At 44.9% G+C, this 25,244-nt stretch overlaps 1 protein-coding gene across 1 annotated transcript; it reads right to left on the bottom strand.

Annotated features, from left to right (window-relative positions):
• Positions 1–946: 946 nt before the first annotated feature.
• Positions 947–17,077, bottom strand: LOC118991642 (solute carrier family 22 member 9-like). The gene is made up of 10 exons (XM_037052979.1): positions 16,614–17,077; positions 15,797–15,900; positions 10,691–10,845; positions 10,420–10,588; positions 9,555–9,678; positions 4,954–5,069; positions 4,074–4,288; positions 2,597–2,705; positions 1,948–2,151; positions 947–1,088 (listed from the first exon to the last, which is right to left on the bottom strand). The coding sequence occupies exons 1-10, from the start codon at positions 17,013–17,015 to the stop codon at positions 1,028–1,030; spliced, it is 1,659 nt and encodes a 552-aa protein (XP_036908874.1). The 5' UTR covers positions 17,016–17,077; the 3' UTR covers positions 947–1,027.
• Between the last annotated feature and the right edge of the window lie 8,167 nt (positions 17,078–25,244).

Genomic DNA, 25,244 nt, shown 5'->3' with positions numbered 1-25,244 from the left:
TAGCATTTGCTTTACTCCTCAAAACATTTTGTTATCCCATGATTTTGGAGCCAAGTTTTCTACTGAAAATTATGGTTTATATTTTCCAGTTAACTTTCCATTAAAGTAGAATATTTGGGGGTTTAGGGTATGAGATCCCATTATTAGTCATTTATTTTTAAGTATTTCGTGGTTATTTGTTGCCTAATCCTTGACTTTGCCCAGTGATTTATATCGGAATTACATATTAATTGTTACATTGCCCGTGGTCTGTCTCCGCGCTCCCTGTGACGTGCGAAGACACCCGCTCTCGCTGCTTTGACCGTTGCTGCTATGACAGAATCTAGCATGTGCTACTCAAGACACCAGCCAGGCCCCCTCCTTCTGTGATTCTCCTCCTTAAATCACTTTATTTTTAATTGGTAGATACATTTGTAACTTTTTCAAATTCTTCCAAAAGTAGGTGGTTTTTTTCATTGTAATTAATTACTCTATCAATTACTCTACCAAGTAACTGAGGCAGAATCAATGTTTTTAATACTATCCTTTCTACCCCCAAACATGTTAGGGATCAAAATTTATATAGATATTTTATTATGCTTTCTTTAAACGCTGACAACCTTCCTCAGACTTCTTTGTTTTTTGTAATCCTCAGGGGGACATGCTTATTGATTTTAGAGGTGGGGGGAGAGAGGGAATACTGTCTCACATTGATCGGTGTGAGATTGGGCGCCCTGACTGGGGACCGAACCTGCAACCCAGGCATGTGCCCTGACCAGGAGTCCCATCTTCGACTTCTCACTTTATAGGATGACACTCCCACCACCTGAGTCACACTGGCCAGGGCTCCTCAAACTTCTCATGGTGATTAATCATAGGCATTTTATATATACTTATTTAGTGCTGCAAAGGTCAACGAGATCCACTTTTTCATTATAGCTTTTTATTTACTTCTTTTCCAAAATTTGCCTATATCGAGGGATGATCCCATTCCGCCCCCCCCTCCCCCAATCTGGCTCTCCGAGTAGCAGGCCGTTGCTGGAATCCCCTAGAACTGGGTCACTTTCATGTAGGTGTCTTCCCGTTTTCCTTTCCGAGAGCCTTTTCTCCTGGAACAAGGACACAGCCAACAAATGCAACAATTAAAAAAACAGAAAAAGCGTATACGTTCTCCCGTTCTATAGAGCCTGCTGTGATGAAAGCCACGCTCACGGCCCTGAGGGTCTGAGTGAACTTTGTGAAGAACAAGACCGGGCTCCAGGCCAGGCCTGGGAAGGCGGCTCCGGCAGTTTCCACTCTCACCTTCGGACGCCTGGGCATTGGCCAGAGGGATTCAGAAAGGGCTAGGAAAGCCTACCACAGGTTCGCCATAGATCCTCTCCAAGTCTCGGTCCTCTCAACCACCCATATTTACCACTCTTTTCCCTGTGTTCTCAACACGTCCACCCCCAGTGAGAACCTCGTGGTCTGCAGGTGAAGGAGGGCACCCCTTCCCCAGAGATACACTGTCACCTGTGGGAGGGGCTCCGGTCCATCGTCCCCCACCCCCCCAACCTCCCTCCAATTCCTCAGGGACCAGGGCCTGAGGAACCAGCAGTCCCAGAGAGCTCCCGACGCTCCTTTCCTGGGCCAAGGGCGACCAGGGCCTGAGGATGAGGCTCTGGTGTTGGGAGCTGTGCGTGTTTGTGAAAACCTGCTGGGGCCGGACAGGTGTCACATGAGGGTACCGTCACCACTAAACCTGCTGGCGCAGGCTGGGCAAGGTTGGTCTGCGAGGGCTAGGAGCCTTGGGGGGGTCTGAAGTCACTACAAGAGGGCTCCAGCTGCAGCCGAACCAAAGGCACCGACCACGTGGAAAGGGCCTAGGTCTGCACCCGCCTAGGGGACGGTGGTCTCCTTTCTGTTCCGCCCCTTGTCAGAGCCCTGTAGCACTCAGCTCCCCCAGGGGACAGCCAGGGGGCTACTCACTCCTTCTCCACATGCTGGATGGAGTCAAGCAGAGGCTGATCCTTGGTTTCAGGAAGGAGGAAGACAAGAAGGCCGGGGATGAAGCTGGCGACGGCATAGAGGATCCAGGGCAGGTGGGGCGAATACACAGTCAGGATCATCAAGAGGGGAGCTATGGCTGCCCCAATATTACCGAGAATCCCCAGGACCCCTGAAGCTGTTGCCCTGGCGTGCAAACGACAGTACAAAAATACTCTGGTTAAAATCCACACGGGGGACTTGTCGTTTCTTATCTTGCTCTGATTATGGGACACAGCACAGCAGTGTTTAGACACGTAAAGGCTGACAATGTACTACCACATTTCAAATGTGCTGTCTTATATTTGCTTACAATTTTTTTTCAGTACACAAGTGCATCAAGACATTCTCCTTATTTAAAAAATACTCCTACTCATAGCCTCAACCCTTGAGTGGTTCAGTAGAGTAAGTGAGACAACACATTAAAGGACTTAACCCAGGGCCTGGCAAAAGTCAGCCGTGAGTGAACTTTGCCTACACATCGTTCTTGTTGCAATTGCTTGTTCTGATAACTAATCAGCCTGAGTTTACTTCCGGCAAAAATGTTCATCAGCTGGGAAAGGCCTCGTTTCAGCCTCACAGAGCTTCCTACCTGATTATGGTGGGGATCAGTTCATGGCCGTGGACAAAAGAACCCATGAGTGACGCAGAAGAAAATCCGGTCCCCAGAGTGGACAAAGCCATGCGCAGGGTCTCCATTTCTGGAGAGGAAGACCAGGGAGACTCAGGAAATCTGAGCTGTTGGAATCACTACCCCCCAGATCAGCAGTGAGAAAGATACTTCTGAAGGCATTTGCATGGGTTAAACACTTCATAGAGGAACCGTCCAGAGGCGGAGAATGTGCAGGGACTAACAGCTAAGAAACGTGATTCATCTATAACTGAGAGCTTCAACGGAGAATTTACAAAATCTAAGTGATTGCATCGCTCTCCCTACATAACAGAAATTTGCCAAAGACGAAGAGGGGAATAGGAGGCCAGCAAGAGTTTGCTTTCAGTTATTCCATCCGGAGTCTCCTCTGCCTCTCATGTGTTGCGTGGGCCTGTGGTGTGAGCAGTTGCTGAGGGGTGCAGGGCTCGTTAATGTCCTCAGAGGGTTTAACACCTGGGTGCATGTCCAGTGCGGGCATGAAGGTTGATGGCACTGGAATAGAGAGTCATAAAAGAATGGGACTCATGTCGATGCATAAGCCGGAGAGTGGCTTGATCTAGAATATTTGAACATGCAAGAATAAGGACCTGTATTAGGGAATAGAATTAGTTAGACTTTGGAAATCTCTGAAAGGAAATTTTAGAGTGTGTTCTCTACCCCATTAAAAAACACCTCGTGAGAACATTATGACGCTGGGGGTGGGGTGGGGTCTGTTGTAAGGTGGCAAACTTGCATCATTGTTGACGTTCATAGAGGAGTGAAGCCCAGTCACCTGGGAGTTAGTAGAGCCTGGGGACCACCTGGGGCCCCTATCCGTTACATGCGGTTACTTGATTCAGTAAAACTGATTCTCAGAGAGGCTGTAACTGCTCAACTCCCTGTTTCCGTCGGACACTTCCTGCTTGAAGACCAGAGATTTTTCTTCCCTTGAAGTCAAGAGGACTTCCAGAACAGAAATTAGTGTGACCTGATGCAAGCCACACGGGTGGGTATATAGCAATCAGAGAGTGAATTGGACCTAATAAAAAAGAGCCCAGACAGAGGAAGTGAGAGCATTGTGTCATCCCATGAGACACAATTATATACTAGACACGACACTGTTGTTTACAACTACAAGTGTGATGGGCCAAAGAGCAAGTGATCATTTGCTTACTTAGAGAAATGGTCAGGAGTAAATGGCACCAATTACGGGGGCTTCTGAGATACGATGAAGACAACCTTCTAGGTGAACCGACTTTTACTGGCTTTGGACTCTTCCCCAGCCGCTTAATGGCGGAATCTGCCCTCAATCATCAGGTTGCTTTTGGGAAATCATTAGAACCCCATTCTCCCTTCCCATCTGACCTCAGACAGGTGTGAGTACATTCCTCGAGGAAAAGGGCTAAGACACTCCCTTCGCCCGGTGCTCCTCTCTCACCTTGAGGCACAAAGGTGAGGGCCAGAATGCAGATCCCCAGCAGGTGCAGGAAGAGGACCTGGCTCACTTGCCGGCCCAGATGATTCAGGGCCAGAAGCCCGAAGTAATTGGCTGTGAGGGAGGCTGCGCCGAAGAGCACCTGGAACAGGAAGATGTGGCTGCCCAGGTGCTGCAGGTGGAGAGCCAGGCCGTAGAAGGGGATGCAGACGGCAAATCTGCGGTGCACGGAAGAAAGACAGATGTCATCCGGTTGGCAGCTGATGTCACGTGAACGGTGCTGATAAATAACATCAGCCAGGCAGCCAGTCGTGGGCGACAAAGAATAAAGGCCCCGTCAGCTTTGTTGGACATGTCTTTGCCCAATGATGATTTAAAAACTGTCATAAAATATGGTATGGTGATAGAGGTCATAATTGTTATTACGTTTTTCTGGAGGTGGGGAGTATTGTTCTTGAGAATTCATAATGGGTCCTTCTAGGGTTTTAGAGTTTTTCCTATATCCTCATCTGCATATTTACAGGTGTAAATATTTATAGAGCTGTATTATTTGTACACTTTACTGTTTGTAGTTTTGCCTCAGTTAAAACAGAACAAGTGAAGAAACTTAAAATCAAAATCTGTGCCATGACTGAGGTCCTCAGCCTCTGCGTCCGGTGGCGATGAGCCTGACGGGGCGATGTGATTGACAACACTCCTCACTGCATGGTGAGTGCAGCCAGTCTTTCCCTAGCCTTTTGACTATCTCTAAACATAGCAATTATCTTCGTGGCTTCTTCGTGTTTTAACTCAAATGTGCTCCTATAGCACGTTATGGCCTTCGAGAGAAACAGAATCATGTCTCCGCTGCACCAACATTCCTCCCGCGCGCCGTGATGCCTACCTCATAAGGCACAGGAGACATATCCTCTTACGCAGGTTGGGTGTGCGGAACAAGTCCAACAGGGTCGGTTTGGTCTGGGCTGCCTCCGGCTCGTCCTGCATGGTGGATCTCAAAACCTTCAACGACAACGACAACCACAAACTGGTCAGTCTTCCCAGCGTGGTAGACACTGCGAGGTCCCACACAGAGGGCAAGACGGACCGCGTCCCTTCCTGTCTCCTGTTTATTAAAGCCAGTGACGAGGCACTGACAGACACTAAAGGGGCATGAAAGGCGACCTGGAGTGTTCGAGAAGCCTCAAGGAGGTCACGCAGCAACAAACACACGTTAAACATGAGATTCAAGAGGACGGCAAGACATCGGAAAGGGGGTGTGTGTCAGACCTGCCACTCAGGAAGGGAAGCAGACGAGGAGGCCCTTGGAATAGGGCCCAAAGCTCCATTTACACCAGACGGGCATGAGAGGCCTGGGAACTGGGCCTGGGTCTCCGCTGGCTGGCCTTTGCAGAAAAACTCTTCATCTCAGGAAAAAAAGAACGTTTCCTAGGAGTCTTTATTTCACCCGGTCGCTCTAAGGGAAAGCCTGGCATATCGTGCCCCCGCGAATCTGAGGATGGGATCTGGGGAGAGCTCGGTGCAGAACGATTTGTCCCCAGAGCTGGTCACGATCTGAGTGAGTCGGTGATACTACAACGTGCTAGATATGTACGTTCGGGAATGTAACTAAATATTTCTAACCCTCAATTTCCTTGTCATTAGAAAGACTAAGTAGAAGAGTCAGGAGTCAGAGAAGAAGGTGGAGGAAAATAACAGCACCTATCTCATGAGGATTTCAGAGGCCACACATGACCTCCACACAGGAGGTCGCAGATGTGAGTGTGGTACTAGATCCAGCGTGCCTGAGATGCAAATTTACTTATTATTCAAATAATATTGACTCAATTCTCGGCTACAAATGAGGCAATACTAGGAAGTCCACTGGAAAATTCCACGAGGAAGGGGATTTAGAGACACGAAAGGCCACCCTAACGGAGGACCCGCACGATCAAGAATGTCCTTTCAGGTGGTCAACCAGCCTGAGTAGCAAAACACTGGGCTCATGCTTTTGGAAGAATGGAGTCAAGAAGGCTTTTCCTTCTGGCGTCCAACACCAGAAACCCAGAACCATGGGCTTTTGTCATGGGTGGGGTTGGAAAAATGGGTTCCAAGAATATCTTTTTTTTTTTTTTGGTCCACACTGTTCACATCTATATTTCAAGTTTGGAAATGCACATTTGCAACCAGCATCGCAAAATATTCATGAAGAATACACAATCTGAAAATTATGAAAACGTCCCTCCTCCCAATACATTTCTAGTTTTAAAAAGCTGGCTGCCATATTGTTACCTCTGTGTCGTGAGAGTTCGTTTATAAAACAGAGAAAACGCAGTCTGTAGGTGTGAATGGTTTGAATGACGGTCTTTTTTTTTTTTAATTTCTTAGTCTGTTGGGATCTTGAAGCATGTAAAACCTCAGGGGGCAGGGCCCGCAAAGGCACCGGGGTTGTCTAACGACACCCAGTTAAGCCGAGCTGCAAGTGCCCCTGGGTGGTCTGCAAGCAGGAGCACAAGCTCTTGACTCGCCAGTCCTGCTACCGTGGTTGGCTCGCCCACCACGCCCATGGCCACGTCTGCTTCCCAGCCACCATATCCAGTCTCACACAACCTACCCAGGCTGAATCAGGAAGGAAGAGAAATCCCAAACAACTGATAACTAATGTGGAGATTGAAACAGTAATTTAAAAAAATCCCAGAAAGAAATGCCTAACACCAGACAGCTTCACAGGTGAGTTTCACCAACCATTTAAAGAAAAATTAGCCCTGGCTGGTGTAGCTCAGTGGATTGAGCATGGGCCTGTGAACCAGACGATCGCGGTTCGATTCCCAGTCAGGGCACATGCCTGGGTTGCAGGCCAGTTCCTAGCAGGGGACGCACGAGAAGCAACCATACATTGATGTTTCTTTTCCTCCCTCCTTCCCTTCCCCTCTAAAGATAAATAAATAAAATATTTTTAAAAAATAAAGAAAAATGAACACCAATCCTTTGCAAACTCTTCCAAAAAATAGAAGAGAGAACATTTCCAAACTCATTTTAGGAGGACAGCATAACCCTGATACCAAAGTCAGACAAAGGCTATAAGAAAAGAACATAGATGAAAAAGGTCATTAATAAGATTTAGGAAACCAAGTTCAACAGCATATCAAAAGGAACATACACTGGTGGGATTTATTCCCTAGATGCAAGGATGGTTCAACATAAACAAATCAATAAATACGATACATGACATTAACAGAATGAAGGCTAAAAATCACACAATCACCTCAACAGATGCAGAAAAACCATTTGACAAAATTCAACACACCTCCATGATGAAAACTCTCAACCAGTTCGGTATTGAAGAGACTCACCTTAAATGTCACATATGAACAGCCCCCGGCTAACATTATACTCAGTGGTGAAAACCTGAAAGTTCTGCCTCTAACATCTGGAACTACGCAGGACATCACTTCAACTCAGCATAGGACTGGAAGTCCCAGCCAGAGCGAGTAGATAAGAAAAAGAAAAAAAAATCTGGAAGAAAGAAGTAAAATTATCACTGTTTGCAGACAACATGGTCTTACATATAGAAAACCCTAAAGACACTTCCAAAAATTTGTTATAACAAATGAATTTCATAAGGTCACAGGATACAAAATCAACATTTAAAAATTGGTTGCCATTTTTATACACCAGCAACAAACTCTCTGAAAAATGAAATTAAGAAAATAATTTCATTTATAATAACATTAAAAATAATAACCTACTTAGGAATAAATTTAACCAAAGAGTTGAAAAACTTGCATACTGAAACTATAAACACTGAAGAAAGAAATTAAAGCAGACATAAAAAAATAGAAAGACATCCCACGTTCCTAAACTGAAAGACTTCATATAGTTAAAATGTTCAGATTATCCAAAGTGACCTCCAAATCCAATACAATCCTTAAAATCCTAAGGGTGTTCTAAGGGTGTTTCCTAAGGGTGATATAGAAAAAAAACAATCCTAAGATTCTTAGGGAATCTTAGAACACCCTAAGAACACCCTTAGGGGTGAACACAGAACACCCCTAAAAGTCAGAGCATTTTTTCAGCAAAAAAAAAAAAAAGGCTGGAGGCATCATATGTTCTGATTTCAAAATATATCACAAAGCTGTAGTGACCAAGAACATGGTTCTGGCATAAAAACAAACACAGAGACCAACAGAACAGAACAGAGGGTCCAGAAATTAACCCACACAAATACAGTTAATTTATCCCTGACGATTATGCCAAGAATTTACAACAGAGATGGAGCCACGTCATCGATACATGGCGCTGGGAAAACTGGACATTCACAGGCAAAAGAATGAAATTGGAGACTTACACTGTACACCAAAGTCAACTCAAAGTGAGTTACAAACTAAAATGTAAGACCTGAGACCACAAAATTCCCTGATAACACATAGGAGAAAACTTCCTGACGTGGGTCTTTGCAGTGGTTCCTCGGATGGGACACCAGAAGCACAGGCAACACGCAAAGATGGGCGAGACAGATGAGCAGGACGACATCGAACCACAACGCTTCTGCGCCTCTGGGGACCAGCTGACAAAGGGAGAAGGCTCCTGTGGGACAGGAGACGGTGTTTACAGACCATACCCACGACAAAGGGTTGATACCAAATCGTGTAGGGAACGCCTACAACTCAAGAGCAAAAAGCCAAATGACCCAGTTAAAAAACAGGCATACGAGGAACGGAACGGACATTCCTCCAAAACCTCTGTGCCAACAGCCCACAGGTGCGTGATCAAATGTTCATCGTCAGCGATTGTTAGGGAAACACAAATCCAAGCCACAGTGAGTTACCACTTCACACCAGTTAGGATGGCTGTTAGTGAAAAAGTACGAAAAGGTAAGTGCTGCTGCGAGCGTGGAGAACAAGACGCCCTGTGCGCTGCTGGCGGGAATGTGGAGTGGTGTGGCCATGGTGGAGACAGTACGGAGGTGCCTCAGAAAGTTAAAATTGGAGCGATCACATGACCCCACAATCTCTCATCGGGGTATGTATCCGAAAGGATGGTAAACGGGATCCTGAACAGATATTCACACACACCTGTTCGTCGTAGAACTATTCACAAAAGCCAGACCATGGAAACACGCTAAATTCCCATCAATGGATTTTTTTTTAAAGTGTGGCATATACATACAATAGGATATTATTCATTAGTAATAAAGGAAATTCTGCCATTTGCTGTGACATAGATAGATCTTGAGGACATTTTGCTAAGTGAGATCTACACAATCGGTACAATTGAAAGTACTAGGCGGTGTCCGCCTCTGTTGAGTAAGCTGTCCGTGCCCAGTTCTTTCAGCAACAGCACAGGCTCCCTCAGTGTGAACCCGAACACTGTTGACAGGCCCTGGGAACCAGGGGAGTTAGGTGAAATGACCAGCACTCCACCCCGCATTCATCTGACAGACACCACCCAGTGTGGATGTCAGGTCAGGTCTTCCCTGCATCCCGCACGCAGCTCCGTCCTCCTCACCTCCATGGTGAGGGCGTCTCCGACATCCTTCCTTCCATTCACGTAGGCGACTTTCCTGAGCTCCTTCAAGCCCTCCTTGGGTTTGTTAGTGATAATCAGCCACCGAGCAGACTCCACCATCCACCTGATTGAAGACGAAGACAGAAGTGTTACAAAGTGTCATTTGCCCCCTTTCACACACCCTTTGTCCTGAGATGCCTCCCCCCACCCCTCTCATGCCTGCCTCCTGTTTTGTTATCTCAGAAAACATGAACTGAAGTTCTCCTGTACCGTAACTAGGAAACTGTGAGGAAAACCACTCCACATAATACACCCTCACAGCTGGGAATACCGAGTAGGAGTCCTGTCGGCCAACCTTGCATTCAAGAGAATACTGCCAGTTTTAGCGAGTAAAATCAGTGTGCCTAGGTAACTTTGAATTCAGTCAGACTGTGATATGAGTCATCTTTGAATGTAAGTACGTCCCAAGCAATATTTTGGACATATACGAAGAAGCACCTGTTATCTCTTTGGGATTTGACTTCAATCAGATGCCCTTTATTTTGGGGGGTCATTAAATAAAAATACAGAACTCTCAGATAAACAGAAATTTTACATAAACAATGAATAATTTTTAGAGTAACTGTGCACCATACAACATTTGGAATGTTATACCAAAAAAACTGTGGTTCTCTGAAATCCAACTTTGAGTGCCCTTGACCCTCCCTGGAAGCCCTACCTCTTCACTTCTTGAATCGTACATGAGACTCATGTCAGCGGGGCACGTGATCAAGTGTTGACTAAGCACCTAACAGAATTCTGTGTCCTCGTTCCAGGCACCTGCATCCCAGGATCCTCAACACAAAGAAAGAAAGACAGCTGATACCTCGAGAGAAGAAACAAGATCAGTAATGGTACGGAATACACCAGCTGAAGGACGTGCCAGTCTCGAATGACAAAAGCCAGGCCTCCCAGAATCATTTGCCCCATACACGCGGAGCAGATGGCCATCATCATTCCCATGGCTTGGAATCGGGGCAGTATCCATTCTATAACTGAAAGAAAACACAAAGGGGATGGTGACTTCAAACAAAGTTGGAATTTCAAAGCCAAAATTAGGACTTGGAAAATATCAGAGATCCAAAGTTTTTACTCACTAAGCACCGAACTGTTTGTCATGATGCTTATGGCAGAGAATCCGGCCCAGAAGCGCAGTGAGCAGTAAATGAGGAACGTGGGGGCAAAGGCCGTGCAGGTCCCGGTGATGGTGAGCACGAGTAAGCACCCCCTGAAAATTAACCTCCTCCCAAACCTGAGAGACAGGAACAGGTTAGACCTGGGACTACTGACAAGCTGTTGCAGAAAGTATCCAAAAGAAGTCACACTTTAAAATTCTGGCAATGTTTTAGTAAGTAAAACTTGGTACTTGAAACCATAAAGAATCAACACTAGATTTCAGAAGCAGCCCTCCTGTTTGTAAATAGATATGAGTCTGACAAAGCTTCTTCTCCCACATGTTACCAGCAGCACTTTGAGATCAACTGAAACCATACAACACAGCCTGCAATATAGTAGTCCCTTTTACCCATGGTTTTGTTTTCCACAGTTTCCATTATCCACAGTCGACCACAATTCAAAAATATGACTTGGTTACACAGCAATCTTGAGAAAGAAGACCAGTGCCGAAGGAATCACAGATATCAAACTATACTACAAGGCTATAGTAATCAAAACAGCATGGTACTGGCAGAAAAACAGACATATAGGTCAATGGAACAGAATAGAGAGCACAGAAGCAAACCGCGCCTCTATGGTCAATTAATATTTGACAAAGAACTCACAATGGAATAATGAGCCCAGTGGAATAGGGCTCCCAGTACTATGTTGAATGAGGGGGATGAAAGCAGACATCCCTGTGTTGTTCCTGATCTTAGGGAAAAGGCTTCTAGTTTGTGGCCATTGAGTATGATGCTGACTGTGGGTTTGTCATGCATGCCCTTTATGATGTTGAGGTACGTTCCCTCTTTTCCCACTGTGCTGAGATTTTTATTATAAGTGGGTGTTGGATTTTATCAAACATTTTTTTGCATTTATTGATATGATCATATGTTTTTTATCCTTCATTTGGTTTATGTGGTATATCACATTAATTGATTTGAGTATATTGTACCAGCCTTGCATCCCCAGATTAAATCCCACTTGATCATTTTGAATGATCTTTTTAATGTTTTGATTTGAAAATATTTCATATCTATGTTCATCAGGGATATTGGCCTATAATGTTCCTTCTTTCTAGTGTTTTTATCTGGTTTTGGAGTTAGAATAATGCTGGCCTCATAAAATGAGTTTGGGAATCTTGCCTCCTCTTGAATTTTTTCGAATAGTTTGAGAGGTATAAGTGTTTGTTTTTTGAGTGTTGGTAAAATTCACCTGTAAAGCCATCGGTCCAGGAGTTTCATTTGTTGGGTGTCGGAGCCGACCAGCAGCCGCCCCTCGACACAGTCAGGATGGATGAGATGCATCTGCACAGCAGAGGCAGCTGTGGCTGGATTTCCTGTCTATCTCTCCCTGCCTGTTTGTTGTTGAGATTAATAGGTGGTGGGATTTTTAGACACCTGCGTTTCAAGGTCAATGATCCTTCAATTCCAATGAAGTTGTACAGAATGATTTCTTGGCCACAGAACAAAGTCCCCCCAGATGGGGTAGCCCCTGAATATCTAAAAGTTGATGGAGTCACAGCCCCTCCTCTACCTTGGACAGGAATATGTATTAATTAGAATTAGGTAAAGAAGCAGGAGAAGCTGGTTAACTGTTACAAACGAAGCACGTAGAAACAATTACCAAGGATTTAGAGTTCATAGCACATAAAGAAATATTTTAGACAGAAGGATAGATAGCTAAGTTAGACATCACAAAGGCCTTATAATAAATTTCCTATAACCACTGTTCAGTCTAGCGTATCCTTTTGCCTCATGCCAAATTCTAAGAACTTTAATAAACAGTAAGACATTTAAAACTCTATACTTACAGCTATTTCTAATTGTCTGATTAATGGCTCTCCTGGTCAAAATAACCTTTCTTTAACATAACTGAATCTATGGAATTTCCTGTACTTTTCCTAGTTACCTCTGTATTGATTTTTTCTGCTTAACTGATCACACCATGCACCTGTTCCTTTAATGTTATGTAACAATCTCTATAAAAATAAAGCTGAAATCAAACTCTGGGAGTTCGGTCAGACCCACAGAGACTGGCTTTTCTCCAGCATCCAACCAGGTGTCTGACTCATCATTCGTCGCCTGCACCGTCCAGCCTGCGGGGACCCTGAGACCTGCCGAGGCTGGACCCCGGCAGTTGGGAGTTTTTTTATTGCTGCTTTGATTTCATTAGTTATAATCTATATATTCAAATTTTCTGATTCTCCCTGATTCAGTTTTGGAAGATTTTGTGTTTCTAGGAATTTATCCATTTTATCCAGATTGTCCAATTTGTTGGCATATATATAGTTGTTCATGATATTTTCTTACAATCCTCTGTATTTCTGTGATGTCAGTCATTACTTCTCCCCTCTCATTTCTGATTTTATTTATTTGAATCCTTTTTCCCTTTTTCTGGTTAAAAGGTTTTTCCATCTTGTTTATCTTTTCAAAGAACCAGCTCTTGGTTTCATTGATCTTTTATATTGTTTTTTAGTCTCTATGTCATTTATCTCCTCTCTAATCTCTATTATTTCCTTCATTCTACATTCTTTGAGCTTTATTTGCTGTTCTTTTTCTAGTTCCTTTAGGTGTAAGGTTAGATTTTTTTTATTTGGGATTTTTCTTGCTTCTTTTGTAAAAATTAAATCTATTGGTGTAACATGGGTTAAAATTTCCCTCTTGGGACTGCTTTGCAGTGTCCCACGGATTTGGGGTTGTCATGTGTTCATTTTCATGTATCTCCAGGTAATTTTATTTCTTCCTTGATCACAATGTTGACCCATTCAGTGTTTAATAACATTCTTTAGCCTTTATGTGTTTGTGTTTTCACGGCATGAGGCAAAAGGATATGCTAGACTGAACAGTGGTTATAGGAAATTTATTATAAGGCCTTTGGCTAATTTCATGCCTTATTATAAGGCCAATGGCTAATTTCATGCCATTGTGATCAGAGAAGATGCTTGATATGGTTTCAATCTTGACTTTATTAAGATTCGTTTTGTGTCCTCACATGTGGTCTAGCCTAGAGAGTGTCCCATGTGTGCTTGAAAAGAATGTATATTCTGCTGCTTTGGGATGAGATGCTCTGAAAATATCAGTGAAGTCCATCTGGTCTAGTGTGTGCTTTAAGGCCACTGTTTCCTCGTTGATTGTTTTGTCTAGAAGATCTGTCCATTGATGTGAGGTGTTAAAGTCCCCTACCATGACTGTGTTACTGTCGATCTCTCCCCTTATGTCCATCAAGATTTGCTTCATATATTTAGGTGCCTATGTTGGTGCATGGATGTCTCCTAGGATTACATCCGCTCGTTGGATTGTTCCCTTTGTCATTGTGTAGTGTCTTTCTTTGTCGCTTGTTATGGCTTGTGATCTGAGGTCTATTTTTTCTGATAGAAGTATTGCTACACCAGTTTTCCTTTCATTTCCATTTGCATGAACTATCTTTTTCCATTCCTTTACTTTCAGCCTGTGTTTACCTTCTGTTCTGAGGTGGGTCTCTTGTAGACAGCACATACGTGGGTCTTGTTTTCTTATCCATTCTTGTCCTATGTCTTTTTTATTACAGTATTTAATTCATTTACATTTAACGTAATCATTGAGAGGTACTTATTTATCGCCATTTTGTTCTTTTGTTGTTGTTGTCTAAAAGATTTTATTTATTTTTTAGAGAGAGGAAAAGGGAAGGAGAAAGAGAAGGAGAGAAACATCAGTTTCTCTTGCATGCCCACAACAGGGGACCTGGCCTGCAACCCAGACCTGTGCCCTGACCAGGAATTGAACCAGTGACCTTTCAGTTTGCAAGCCAGCACTCAACCCACTGATCCACATCAGCCAGGGCTGCCATTTTATTCTTTATACCTATGTTTCTTTCTCTTTTTCCCCCATCTTCTTCAAGAAGACCCTTTAACATTCGTTGAAATGCTGGTTTGGTGGTAATGAACTCCTTCAGTTATTTTGTTTGGGAGGTTCTTTATTTTGCCTTCAATTTTAAACAATAGCCTTGCTGGATAGAGTCGTCTTGGCTGTCGATCCTGCCTGTTTCCATCACTTGGAATCTTTCATGCCAGTGTCTTCGGGACTGAAGTATTTCTGTTGAGAAATCAGCTGACAGCCTTTTGGGAGCTCCCTTGTGGTTAACTAATGGTTTCTCTCATGCTGCTCTTAATTTAAGATTCTCTCTTTATGTTTAGCCTTTCCCATTTTAATTATAATGTGTCTTCATGTGGGCCCCTTTGGTGACTCTGAACACTTAGTTACATTTACCATCATACTTTCAGAATTTGTGGATTTCAGATGAAATAACAGAAGACAATATGCTAGTAGATGGTGAGAGGCACCTTGATTCTCCATATCTTTCAGGGGAGACATGCTTGGGTGGTGGCAATGGTTAGCTATCTAATTCAGAAGCTGTACTGTTAAGCACAGGATACTGCCATTCTAACCCCACAAATGGTGACAGCATTGTCATTAGATTAATTACCTTCCATGGTTGAAAAATTTATCTTTAAAAGCTGAGTTTTTTTTTTTCAAAAACAAAAATCAAGGTTACTAGAACAATGGTGGGCTTTTGATCCACCACCAAGAGAAAAATCGCAATACGCATGACACAAGTTTGATAGGAATGTCTACTCATCACATGTGAGAAGCAATGACATGACGTCCATGCTCTGGAGACCCAGATCCAGGAGGGTCTGGGCACGGCCTGTCACGTGGTTTTCCATATTTGTGTCTTCAAACAGGCTGAAGCTCATGCTGTGGCCCATGTTCCTCTCCGTTCCCATGGGTCACTCCTCTGCCCCATCATTCTACACCCCATGGTGTGGCATCTCCTCTCTAAATCCTGTCCGGAAGCGCCACCATGTCCAGAGGAGGCGTTGCTCCTGTGTCCTGCATGTAGCACCCACAGCAGGCAAAACAGCACTCACCACACTGACTGTACATCTTCATCTGGGTTCCCAGACCCCCCAGAACAGCTTCATAATCCATGTTTCTTAACGCGAGAACGACTCGTGAGTTCATGAAAACACCCCAGAGGAAAGAGAGCTGTGGTCCCGAGACACTCACCTGTCTGACAGATGGCCCAGAACCATGCTTCCCACCACCGCTCCGACCATGAACGAGAATTTGGCCACTGAGTTCAGTGACTTGGAGCCGCACACCAGGTCCCACTGGAGGGGAAGGAAAGCGTCACAGCTCAGCCTTACGGCAGCTCGCCGCCCCTCAGCAGAGACCTCACTGAGGCAGCCTGAACAACTTACAGGTTTCTTTATGTCGGGAAGCTTCCTCCTCTCCTGCTGCTGCTGCGGCTGCTTCTTGTCCTTCTCCTTTGCATTAACTGACCTTTATCACTCAGATCTCAAGATCTGAAACCTAACTTCCTCTGGCAAGCTTCCTCTAAACCTGTTGGCTCTACAAATGCTGTGTTTTATTTCAAACTGAGTGGGTCTCAGTCATAGCCACAGAGGGCAACCCCTGGAGAAGCTGTAAAATTTACTGATGCCGGAATTTTGGCACAGGTGTCCTCACGTGGCTGCTCTGAGACACAGTCTGGGCCTGGGCGGGTTCATCACTTTCCCAGATGCTTGTCATTTCAGGTCAGGCTGAGCACGCCTGACCTTGCATAACAGGTGAAACACATTATTTAAATTGATGGCTTCCCCTTTAGCCTTCTGAAAAATAAAAGCTATCTAATAGCAAGACCACGTCTATTTTTTAGTCCATTAAACGCGAATATGTAGGAGTCTGGCATTTAATGAAGTAGTTGCAGAATAACTGCTGAAGCAGTAAGGAATGAGCACCTACGTGATGACTGCGGTTCGCCACCTGCGTCACCCCTCCACTCCCACACCGCAAACTCGCCGCAGGTGAAGACGCCTCTTACCTCCATCACGATGGTGGAGGAGAAGGTGCTGCGGTCGTACACCCAGCCGTCCCCACAGGGCTCCGTGGCTGGCTCGCTCGTGTTGGACAAGGTCCCATTCAGGCGAAGGAGCTGCCACTGTGGGCGGAGGAAGCGGCGACACTTCTCTGGCCTCAGGTCTGAGTCCAGCGGGACGGAGACCCTCAGGAGGGCGTCCTGCCCGAGGGTCCCAGTGCCGTTAGCAGAGACCGTGGCGTTGTCCACCGTGTGGACCCAGCAGCGGTGACCCGGGACGGCCGCGGTGAAGTTCTCCAACAGAATGTGAGGGTACACCCAGACGGAGGAGACACAGAGGAAAGCCATCTGCAGGATCTGGAATCGGCCCAGGCCCCCGACTTGCTCCAGGAGTTTGTGAAACGCCATGGAGGGCGAGCGGGCGAGCCCCGGTGGCCGCAGCTGGACAAGTCCAGGGACTTCTTCTCCCACCGCGTTTGGTGTGTGTCAAGGGCCGCTCTCCCTGCCCAGCAGGCCCCGCCTCCTGCCCCTACGGCTGGACCCCAGAAGCTGCTTCTCCGAGGTATCTGGGGGATCAAGCAGGTAGCCGGCTTCCTGAAAGTTGGAGGGAGAGCTGTTGGGCGGGGATGTGACCTGCAGAGGCCAGGCGCCCTGTTTCAAGGTCTCCTTGGTGAAAGCTGGGCTCGTCTGGCGGCGGGCGGCGCCCCGCCGCAGCGCTGGACTCTGCACCTCAGGCCTGTGAGTAAACGAAGCCTGGCTGTGGTTTGCAGACCTTGTCCCGTGTCATCATCGACGAGGCTGGAAATGAGAAGCGCTTGATTTTTTTTTTCTGTGAAAAATACTGACAGCGAGTGCTTTGCTTGAATTTTGATTAAAAGAGTTCATGAAAACCATCATGCGTTCAGTTAAAGCAAGTGAAATATGGTGCAATCCTTCCCTGGGGGTTAAGGCCGTTCTGCCTCAAGTCAAATCCAAGCGAGAATTCACTGGGAAAACGAGTTTCCCCGGCCTGGGGGCGGAGTGGGCGGTGATGGAGGGTTGCCCCCTTGGTCAGCTCCCTGTGAGGTTTGTTTTTACAAGCTTATTGACCCGTTCAGATGACACTTGCAAGGACGTTTTTGTCGCAGGACCCCCACAGTGTGTGAGACAAGGCCGTTTTTAAGGGTCTTCCAAGGCAGTGAGGAAGGGAGACGTGAGGAAACAGCTACGCTCTGAGATTATAAAACATGGTGAATGCACCTGGGCTCTGGAGGCGTCAAAGGGAAAAGACCGGGGGGAACGTCACCTCAGTACGAAATCTTCCACCCCCCAATTTTTTTGAAGTCTTATTGACGTAATCCACTCTTTAAAATGTACAGCCCTGGGGTTGCGAGTCATTCAGACTTGTTCAGACATCACCCCTCTCTCATTCTAGAATATGTGCATTGCCCCAAAAAGAAACATCAGCCCCGGCTCGTGCAGCTCAGTGGATTGACCGTGGGCTGAGAACCAAAGGGTCGCCAGTTTGATTCCCAGTCAGGGCACATGCCTGGGTTGCTGGCCAGGTCCCCCCCACTCCCCGGTTTGGGGTGCATGAGAGGCAACCACACATTGATGCTTCTCTCCCTCTCTTTCTCCCTCTGTTCCCCTCTTTAAAAATAAATAAATAAAATCTTTAAACTGAGCAATTAAGTCTTTTTTAAAAAAACCACATCACTGCTATTAACATTCAATCCCACCCATCTCCACCCTAACCCCTGGCAGGCGATGGTGGACTTTTGCACTTGCCTTCCCTTAAAGGAAATAAGTCTCCTTAGAACCTTTCCAGTGATTTTGATTTGGTGTTTGACCTTCCTCTTGGAAAAAGCTCAGTGAATACTCTGTTATACTCTCTCCTTCTATTCTCTCTTTGCATTCCCAGTGGGAAGGTTTCTATTCACCAATCTTCAGGCATATTGCTTCTTAGCCGTGTCAGAGGCACTCGTGTCTGTTAGAGAGGTTTTGGTTTCTAGCATTTCCATTTGGTTTCTTTTTAGTGTTTCCACTTCCCTGCTTATATTACTTTCTGTTCTGGCATATTGTCCACGTTTCCCAGTAAGGCCCTTTGCATATTAATCACAGTCACTTTAAATTCCTGGTCTGATCACCCCAGACTCCGAGACATACCTGAGTCCGCCTCCGCTGTTGGCTTTGCCTCTGGGGCATTGGGTAATCGGGTTGGGGTGCCTGGGTGTTTAGTGCTCGGTTTAATGTTTATCTAGTTAGAAGACGGGTAGGGTCGAATGTCTTCCGTATCTAGCTGTATGTGTCAGAGGATTCAGTTTCCTCTCGTGTACTTTTTACTGCTCCTCTATTCTCTTCTTATATGAAATCTCTGGAGACTCCTTGTATGGAACCTGTGGCCTGCAGCTCTCTGTCCCTTGTCACTTTCTATCATTGTCCCAGAGCCCTGTTGATGTGGTGGTTGGGTCCTAGGGAGGAAAAACCTTCTATATTATAAACAATTTTTTTTCTTTGTGGTAGGCCAGAGTCCCTGTACTGTGATCTTCAGATGAGACTTATTTTCTCTGTCTGTCTGTCTGTCTCTCTTTCTCCCCTTTCATGTGAGACAGAAAAGCTAGAGGGGACGCCCTTTCTCCATGTCCAGTAAGACTTCAGTAATGGATTTCCCTTGAGGTCCAGCCTTCCTCACAGAGAACAGAGCCAAGAGCAGACACTCCAGCTCTGGATCTACCTCAAAATCGTTAGTTTTGCTTCTCTGTCTGTTGAAGGAAGAATGCGTTTTTCTTTGACCTCCACAGCGAGAACCTGGTGGGGCTCCACAAATGTGTGGGGGCCTCGCTCCCCCAGAGCTTTTAAACCACAGACTAGACACTACTGAGTCTCTGAGAATTCTTCAATGACAGTCGAAGTGGTCCTCCCAGTATGGGCTCCAGCAGCGAGCTTTGGCTCCCAGTAAACTGAGGCAGCGGGTGCCCTTGACCTCAATTCTTTGGTGAACCTAAGAATTGTTGTTTCTCAGTTCATGTAGTTTTTCTTTCTTCGTGTGAGGACACAAACATCTTCCATGCTCTTTACGAGTTAGAGCAGAAACCTCCAGTCTGTCCTTCTAAGTTTGCTGGCCTGAGGCCCAGGACCATGGTGAAGAGCCAGCACCTGTGAAGTTCAGAGTTGACAGCTGCTATGTATTCTGGTCAATAAAACAAATAGTAGATTTGGCAATTTTGCTGTTTATCTAGAGCAAATGCAATTGATCGGTCAGTGGCATTGAAAAACTCTGACTTTAGTTGCACCACTTAGACCAAACATTTCTACCAAAACACTCCAACAAATATTTACAAGGAAGCGTTGACAGATGGTTCACATCTGTACTGTATGTACTTGCGAAGCCAAATACATAATTCGCAAGTCCATAATGTTAGATTATTCATTATCGCCTCCAAACACACCTCATACAATGTAAGTGTCAAATGCTTGTAATGGCCTTTATATGGAAGTAGTGTTATATACAGAAACAATCCAGTTTTTTTGTGAGCAAGTACATAATTTCAAGACATTTAATAGATGATTCAGAAAATAATCTCAGCACATTAGAAACTGATATGTAACATCAGTTTGTAGAACTTCAAATGCTTATTTTTAAGAACTCATCCAGAATACACACCATTCTCCGCCAAGAAAACTAGAAAAATTCTGAATGGTCCTAACAGATCATACCGCATAACTTAGAGTAAGATTAGGTTACTTATTCGAAGTTCTCTCTGCTTTGTTCACTCCTTTGGCAACACTAATCGGAGGACTAGGGATTATGTTCTGTTCAGCTGCATTTATGAGACAAGGTGTCATCGCTAGCAGTGGCCCCAATTGTCCTTAGTTGGTGACAGCACTCGACTTTGAGCAACTGTCATGTTTTTGAAAGGGTTAGAATTTGTTGAGCAAAATGTTTGGGGTATGGTGTTTTCCTTCCTTGCTTACCAATGACCAGTCACAACATCTACAAAAAACTTCCCTCTCTGTGTGGGACGATCTTTTATCTCAACTACCTGGACCGTGGTCAGAGGGTCTTCCCGCCACGTCATTATTTATCTGATTGGAGGAAGTAGAAAAGTTATAGAAAGTCGCTTCTGTATTTTCTATTGGATTCTGCTTTTTGAGCAAGTATAAGGGTGAGCATACGACAAAATAATTTTTAGTTCTGGACAGGATACAGGGCCCTGGATAGACAGTTATGTGAGAAATAACGCCTGCTAACCTATAAAAGGAGCTGGAGCAGGGTTGGGGTTGGCGGGCGGATGGGAGATAAATGGTGATGGGAGGAGACTTGACTTGGGGTGGTGAACACACAATACAGTGTACAGATGTTGTGCTGTGGAATTGTGCACACCTGAAACCTATATAGTTTTATTAACCAGTGTCACCCCAATAAATTCAATAAAAAGAAAATAAACCACTTATAAAAGGTGGGGCATTCTAAGTTACCTGTGATAAGACTGTAACAGCTAAATTACAAGAGGCTATGTTGCCCACCATGATAGCGTCAGCCCCGACTGGACATTTGACGGTCAGAAGACAGCCTGGTGGTTATTGGTGGACAGGCAAGTTTAACTGGAAAGTCGTCTCTACATTCAAATGCTGAAAATATATTTTAAAAAGTAGATTAAATTCAGAGACATACAGAGCTAAGGTTTTCTGTCTAAACAGATTGTGGACAAAGGAGTTGGCTACTGAGGGGTCTACATTGAATTCTTTGAATATCATTTCCATGGTAAGATGTACTTATGACATGCACGTTCTAACAGTAATTTAAAAACCACCAAGTCTATGAGATTATACTCCTGCATTTTGAGGAAATAGCCATATCAGCTAGCCAGTATAGCCAAATTACAGTGGTGAAATTTGAGACAGAGAAGTTGACACACTTCTGGACAAAGAACAGTAAATCATTTGTCAAAAGAGTTACTGGACAATGGTCCCAAGATGGAATGTATAATGTGGTACTGTGATCTAATGGAACAAGTTTGGAGATGGAATTAAAATTTCTTCAAGACCAAGAAAGGTCATTTTTTTAAGATGTTATTTATTTATTTTTAGAGTGAGGGAGAAAGAGAGGGAGAGAAACATCAATGTGTGGCTACCTCCCACGTGCACCCCACTGGGCACCCAGCCCACAACCCAGGCCTGTGCCCTGGCTGGGAATCGAACCGGCAACCCTTTGGTTCTCAGGCCAGTGCTCAATCCACTGAGCCACACCAGCCATGGCTATAAATCTTTATTAAATCAACATGAATAAATATTTTAATAGAAAAGTAAGCAAAGGTAAAAACACAATTTCAGGACGAACTTCACACTACTAATAAATTTATGAATATCTGCACAAACTCACTAGACATCAAAGACACACAAACTAAAAGGAAATATCAACCTTCGTTTGCTACAAGATTTTTTAAAATGTTAATGTTAAATCTCAATTTTAGTGAGTGTTCGAGAAAATGAAAACTGAAACACTGACTCTGAAAACATAAAATACACTATAGACAATGCCACAGTTTAACATCAGTGTCAAGAGCTTCACCACAACCTTTCACTGAGTTAACTGTTTGTTCAACACAAATAAGCTTCTCTAGACATAGCGCCAGGCGCACCCACCACAAATATAAAATGAAGAAAAAGGGCATAAACAGACGTAGCCAGCATGAATCTTACTTCATAGAGATTAGATTCATTTTTGAATCCCTACATGAAAATGCTATCACATTTTTATTTCCAACAGGACAAAGTAATTTTAACTTAAGTAACCATTTCCTTCTAGGAAATTTCCAGCAGGAAATCTCACGTCAGTAAATTTGGGGGAGGGGGGCTTGTTCCCATAAACTCTTCCCACCAGAACTGCTTAGATCCTATGGGCATGGGCAGAGCCAGAGAGACAAGGTGGGAAAAATAAAGGCTGCCACTTGGGCTCAGTCCTCTGTGCAAAGAGATTAGCACATTACACTGGGGCCGTGCACACTCAAGGGCTGGGACTCTTCCATCGTGGCCACAGTGAAGTCCTGAAGCCCAGGGCTCCCATGCTGATCACTCAGCTGCCCCTACACAGCCACTCTGTGAGGGGTATGCTGCTTCCCCAGGGTGCTACCAGCTCATGCCTGGGTCTGCCTGCTCCTGGTTCCCCCAGACCCTCCCCCACTCTCCCCCCTTCCCAAGCACTCAGCTTCTGTCCACAAATCCTGTTCTCTCATTACCTCTTTCTCAGACCTTCCAGGTGTCTCGTGGAATTTAGTTTGGGAATCAAAAGTCACCCAGCCAGGCCCTGACTGGTGTAGCTCAGTGGATTGAGCACGGGCCTGCGAACCAGAGGATGGAGGTTCGATTCTCAGTCAGGGCACATGCCTGGGTTGCAGGCCAGTTCCCAGCAGGGAACCCACAAGAGGCAACCATACATTGATATTTCCCTCCCTTTCTCCTTCCCTTCCCCTCTAAAGATAAATAAATAAATAAAATCTTTTTAAAAAAAGCCACCCAGCCATACAAGCTTCTTCTGCTTCCTCTGCAAGATGTCTTCCAAAGATGAGGAGGCATAGAATGGGTGTCCTGGAGGCATGTGGTAAAGAGACAGGAGAAATTTCAGGAAAACCATTCATTCTGAATGTCATTGGTTGAGACAGTCACATTCTTCCTCCTACTGAAATATTTATTGCCCCATCAAAGGAAAGGACAGGGAGTATTCGTTTCTGTTCATCGCTCAGAGGGTTGGTGGCCAACCCACAAATGATGGGGGACTCCACCTGCAGAACTCCCCCGGTTGTCATGGATGAGAATAAAAATGCCCAATGCGTGATTTGTGTGGGGAGAAAAGGTGACCAGTCCCTCAAAGGAGAAAGGTCCTGAACGCCTTCTTCCCTGAAGGTGTTTTATTGAGTTCAGTTCACACAGAGACACACAGTATGCACATAAAGCTCATCGACCAGTGATCAAAATGCTACTGACATTATTTCCAGGTAATAGTCGAAGAAACACAGGGATTGTCTCTGGCCAGGGTTGGTTTTCACTAAGTGTCCGTTTCATAGCAGCAGGGCAAAGCAAACCTCAATGGAAATAATGTATATTCTTTCTCAGGCCATATTTGCCCCAGGGAGCCGTCTGATCCAGTACAAGGTCACAGCTGCCTCTTGGCGTAGTTCCCAGGCTGAGTCAGGCAGGGAGAGCAAAGCAGCCAAGAGACTAGGATACTTTTGCAGACTGAGGACTCAGGCTCTGACAAAGCCAAGGGCTGAGGGTCCTTCTGCTCCTTCTCTGAAGACCCCTAAGTCCTTCACTGATGGCCCTTTGCAACAGTGCCTGTCTTAGGTTGTCTCTTCTCCTATGAGGGATCTTACCTGTCATTGGCTACCCAGTTATCCATCCGAGCCAAGCAGAGGGAAGTAAGGGAGGCAGGGGCTGTGCTTCTGCCAGGAGGTAAGGTTCTGTCTCCTTAGTGGCTCATGTCCCCAAGGCCTTTTCACTTAGCTCTAGCCGTGAGACAAAAGGCTATGGTCCCTGAAATCAGGCAGGATGGCTCCCAACACACAAAACCTGGTTTTTCATGGCAGGGTGTCCCACAGGTCCCTACAAGATTGTCCCTTACATCCAGTTCAACAGCTGTGCCATGCTGAATGGTGCAGGGAATAAAAAAGAGTGAGCTACCACTTCACATCACTAAGATGGCTATGACAAAATGAGAGGAATTATTGGTAAGGACATGGAGAAACTGTAACCCTGGCATAACACTGGTAGGGATACAAAATGATGCATTTACTTTGGAAAATATTTTGGCAGTTACTCATAGATTTCCCACACATCACAGCAATCCACTCCTATCCATATCCCCAAAATAATTGAAAACAGGGACTCAAACAGTATCCTGAACACAAAAGCTCATGGCAGCATTATTCACAATAGCCAAAGAGCAGGAACAACCCAAGTAGCCATCAACAGATAGATGGATAAACAAAATATGCTATATATACACAATGTGATATTATTCATCCATAAAAAGAATGAAATTCTGATTCATGCTACAACATTAATGAGCCTTGAAAATTTTATGCAAAGAGGAAAAAAGCCTGACACAAAAAGACAAATACTGTCTGACTCCACTTACATGAAATATCTAGAATAAGCAAACTCAGAGAGACAGACAGTAGATCAGTAACTGTCTGGAGGTGGTAGGATCAGGGAATGAGGAGTTATTGCCTAATGGGTCCAGAGTTTGTGTTTGCAGCAATGAAAGAGTTTTGGAAATCAGTAATGTTAATAATTGTACAACACTGTGAATGCAGTTCATGCCACTGAATTGCACACTGAAAATGGTCCAAATTGCAGATTTGTTATATATATATTATCCCCCCAAAGCAAGGATTTTTTGTGAGGAAGCGTGGTCATCAAAAGTATGGAAACTCTTAAGTGAGGTGAGACTGGTGGCCAGGGAGCAGCAGACACACTCTCCCAGTTCCTGGTTAATACTTTTTTCTAGTTATCATTTTATAATAGGATTATCAGTGATTTTTTATATATACTGGTAGTTTACAATATTTTTCAAATAGATTTTTATAAAGAAAAAAAGCTCTGGCTGGTGTGGCTCAGTGGATTGAGCGCTAGCCTGCAAACCAAAGGGTTGCCAGG

Source organism: Sturnira hondurensis, unplaced genomic scaffold (assembly GCF_014824575.4).
Source record: "Sturnira hondurensis isolate 20B ecotype Veracruz unplaced genomic scaffold, ASM1482457v3 Scaffold0007797, whole genome shotgun sequence".
NCBI lineage: Eukaryota > Metazoa > Chordata > Mammalia > Chiroptera > Phyllostomidae > Sturnira > Sturnira hondurensis.
The sequence above is the reverse complement of the archived record's forward strand: the minus strand, read 5'-3'. Positions and strand labels throughout refer to the sequence as shown.

What these genes read in the sequence shown, in the direction of transcription:
- LOC118991642 (XM_037052979.1), bottom strand. Translation starts at nt 17,015, where the DNA reads ATGGCGTTTCACAAACTCCTGGAGCAAGTCGGGGGCCTGGGCCGATTC. An exon ending in CTGGGCCATCTGTCAGACAG is followed by an intron (nt 10,846 to 15,796) that starts GTGAGTGTCTCG and finishes CCTGTCTCTCAG; the next exon opens with GTTTGGGAGGAGGTTAATTT. An exon ending in ATCTTGTTTCTTCTCTCGAG is followed by an intron (nt 9,679 to 10,419) that starts GTATCAGCTGTC and finishes GTCTTCAATCAG; the next exon opens with GTGGATGGTGGAGTCTGCTC.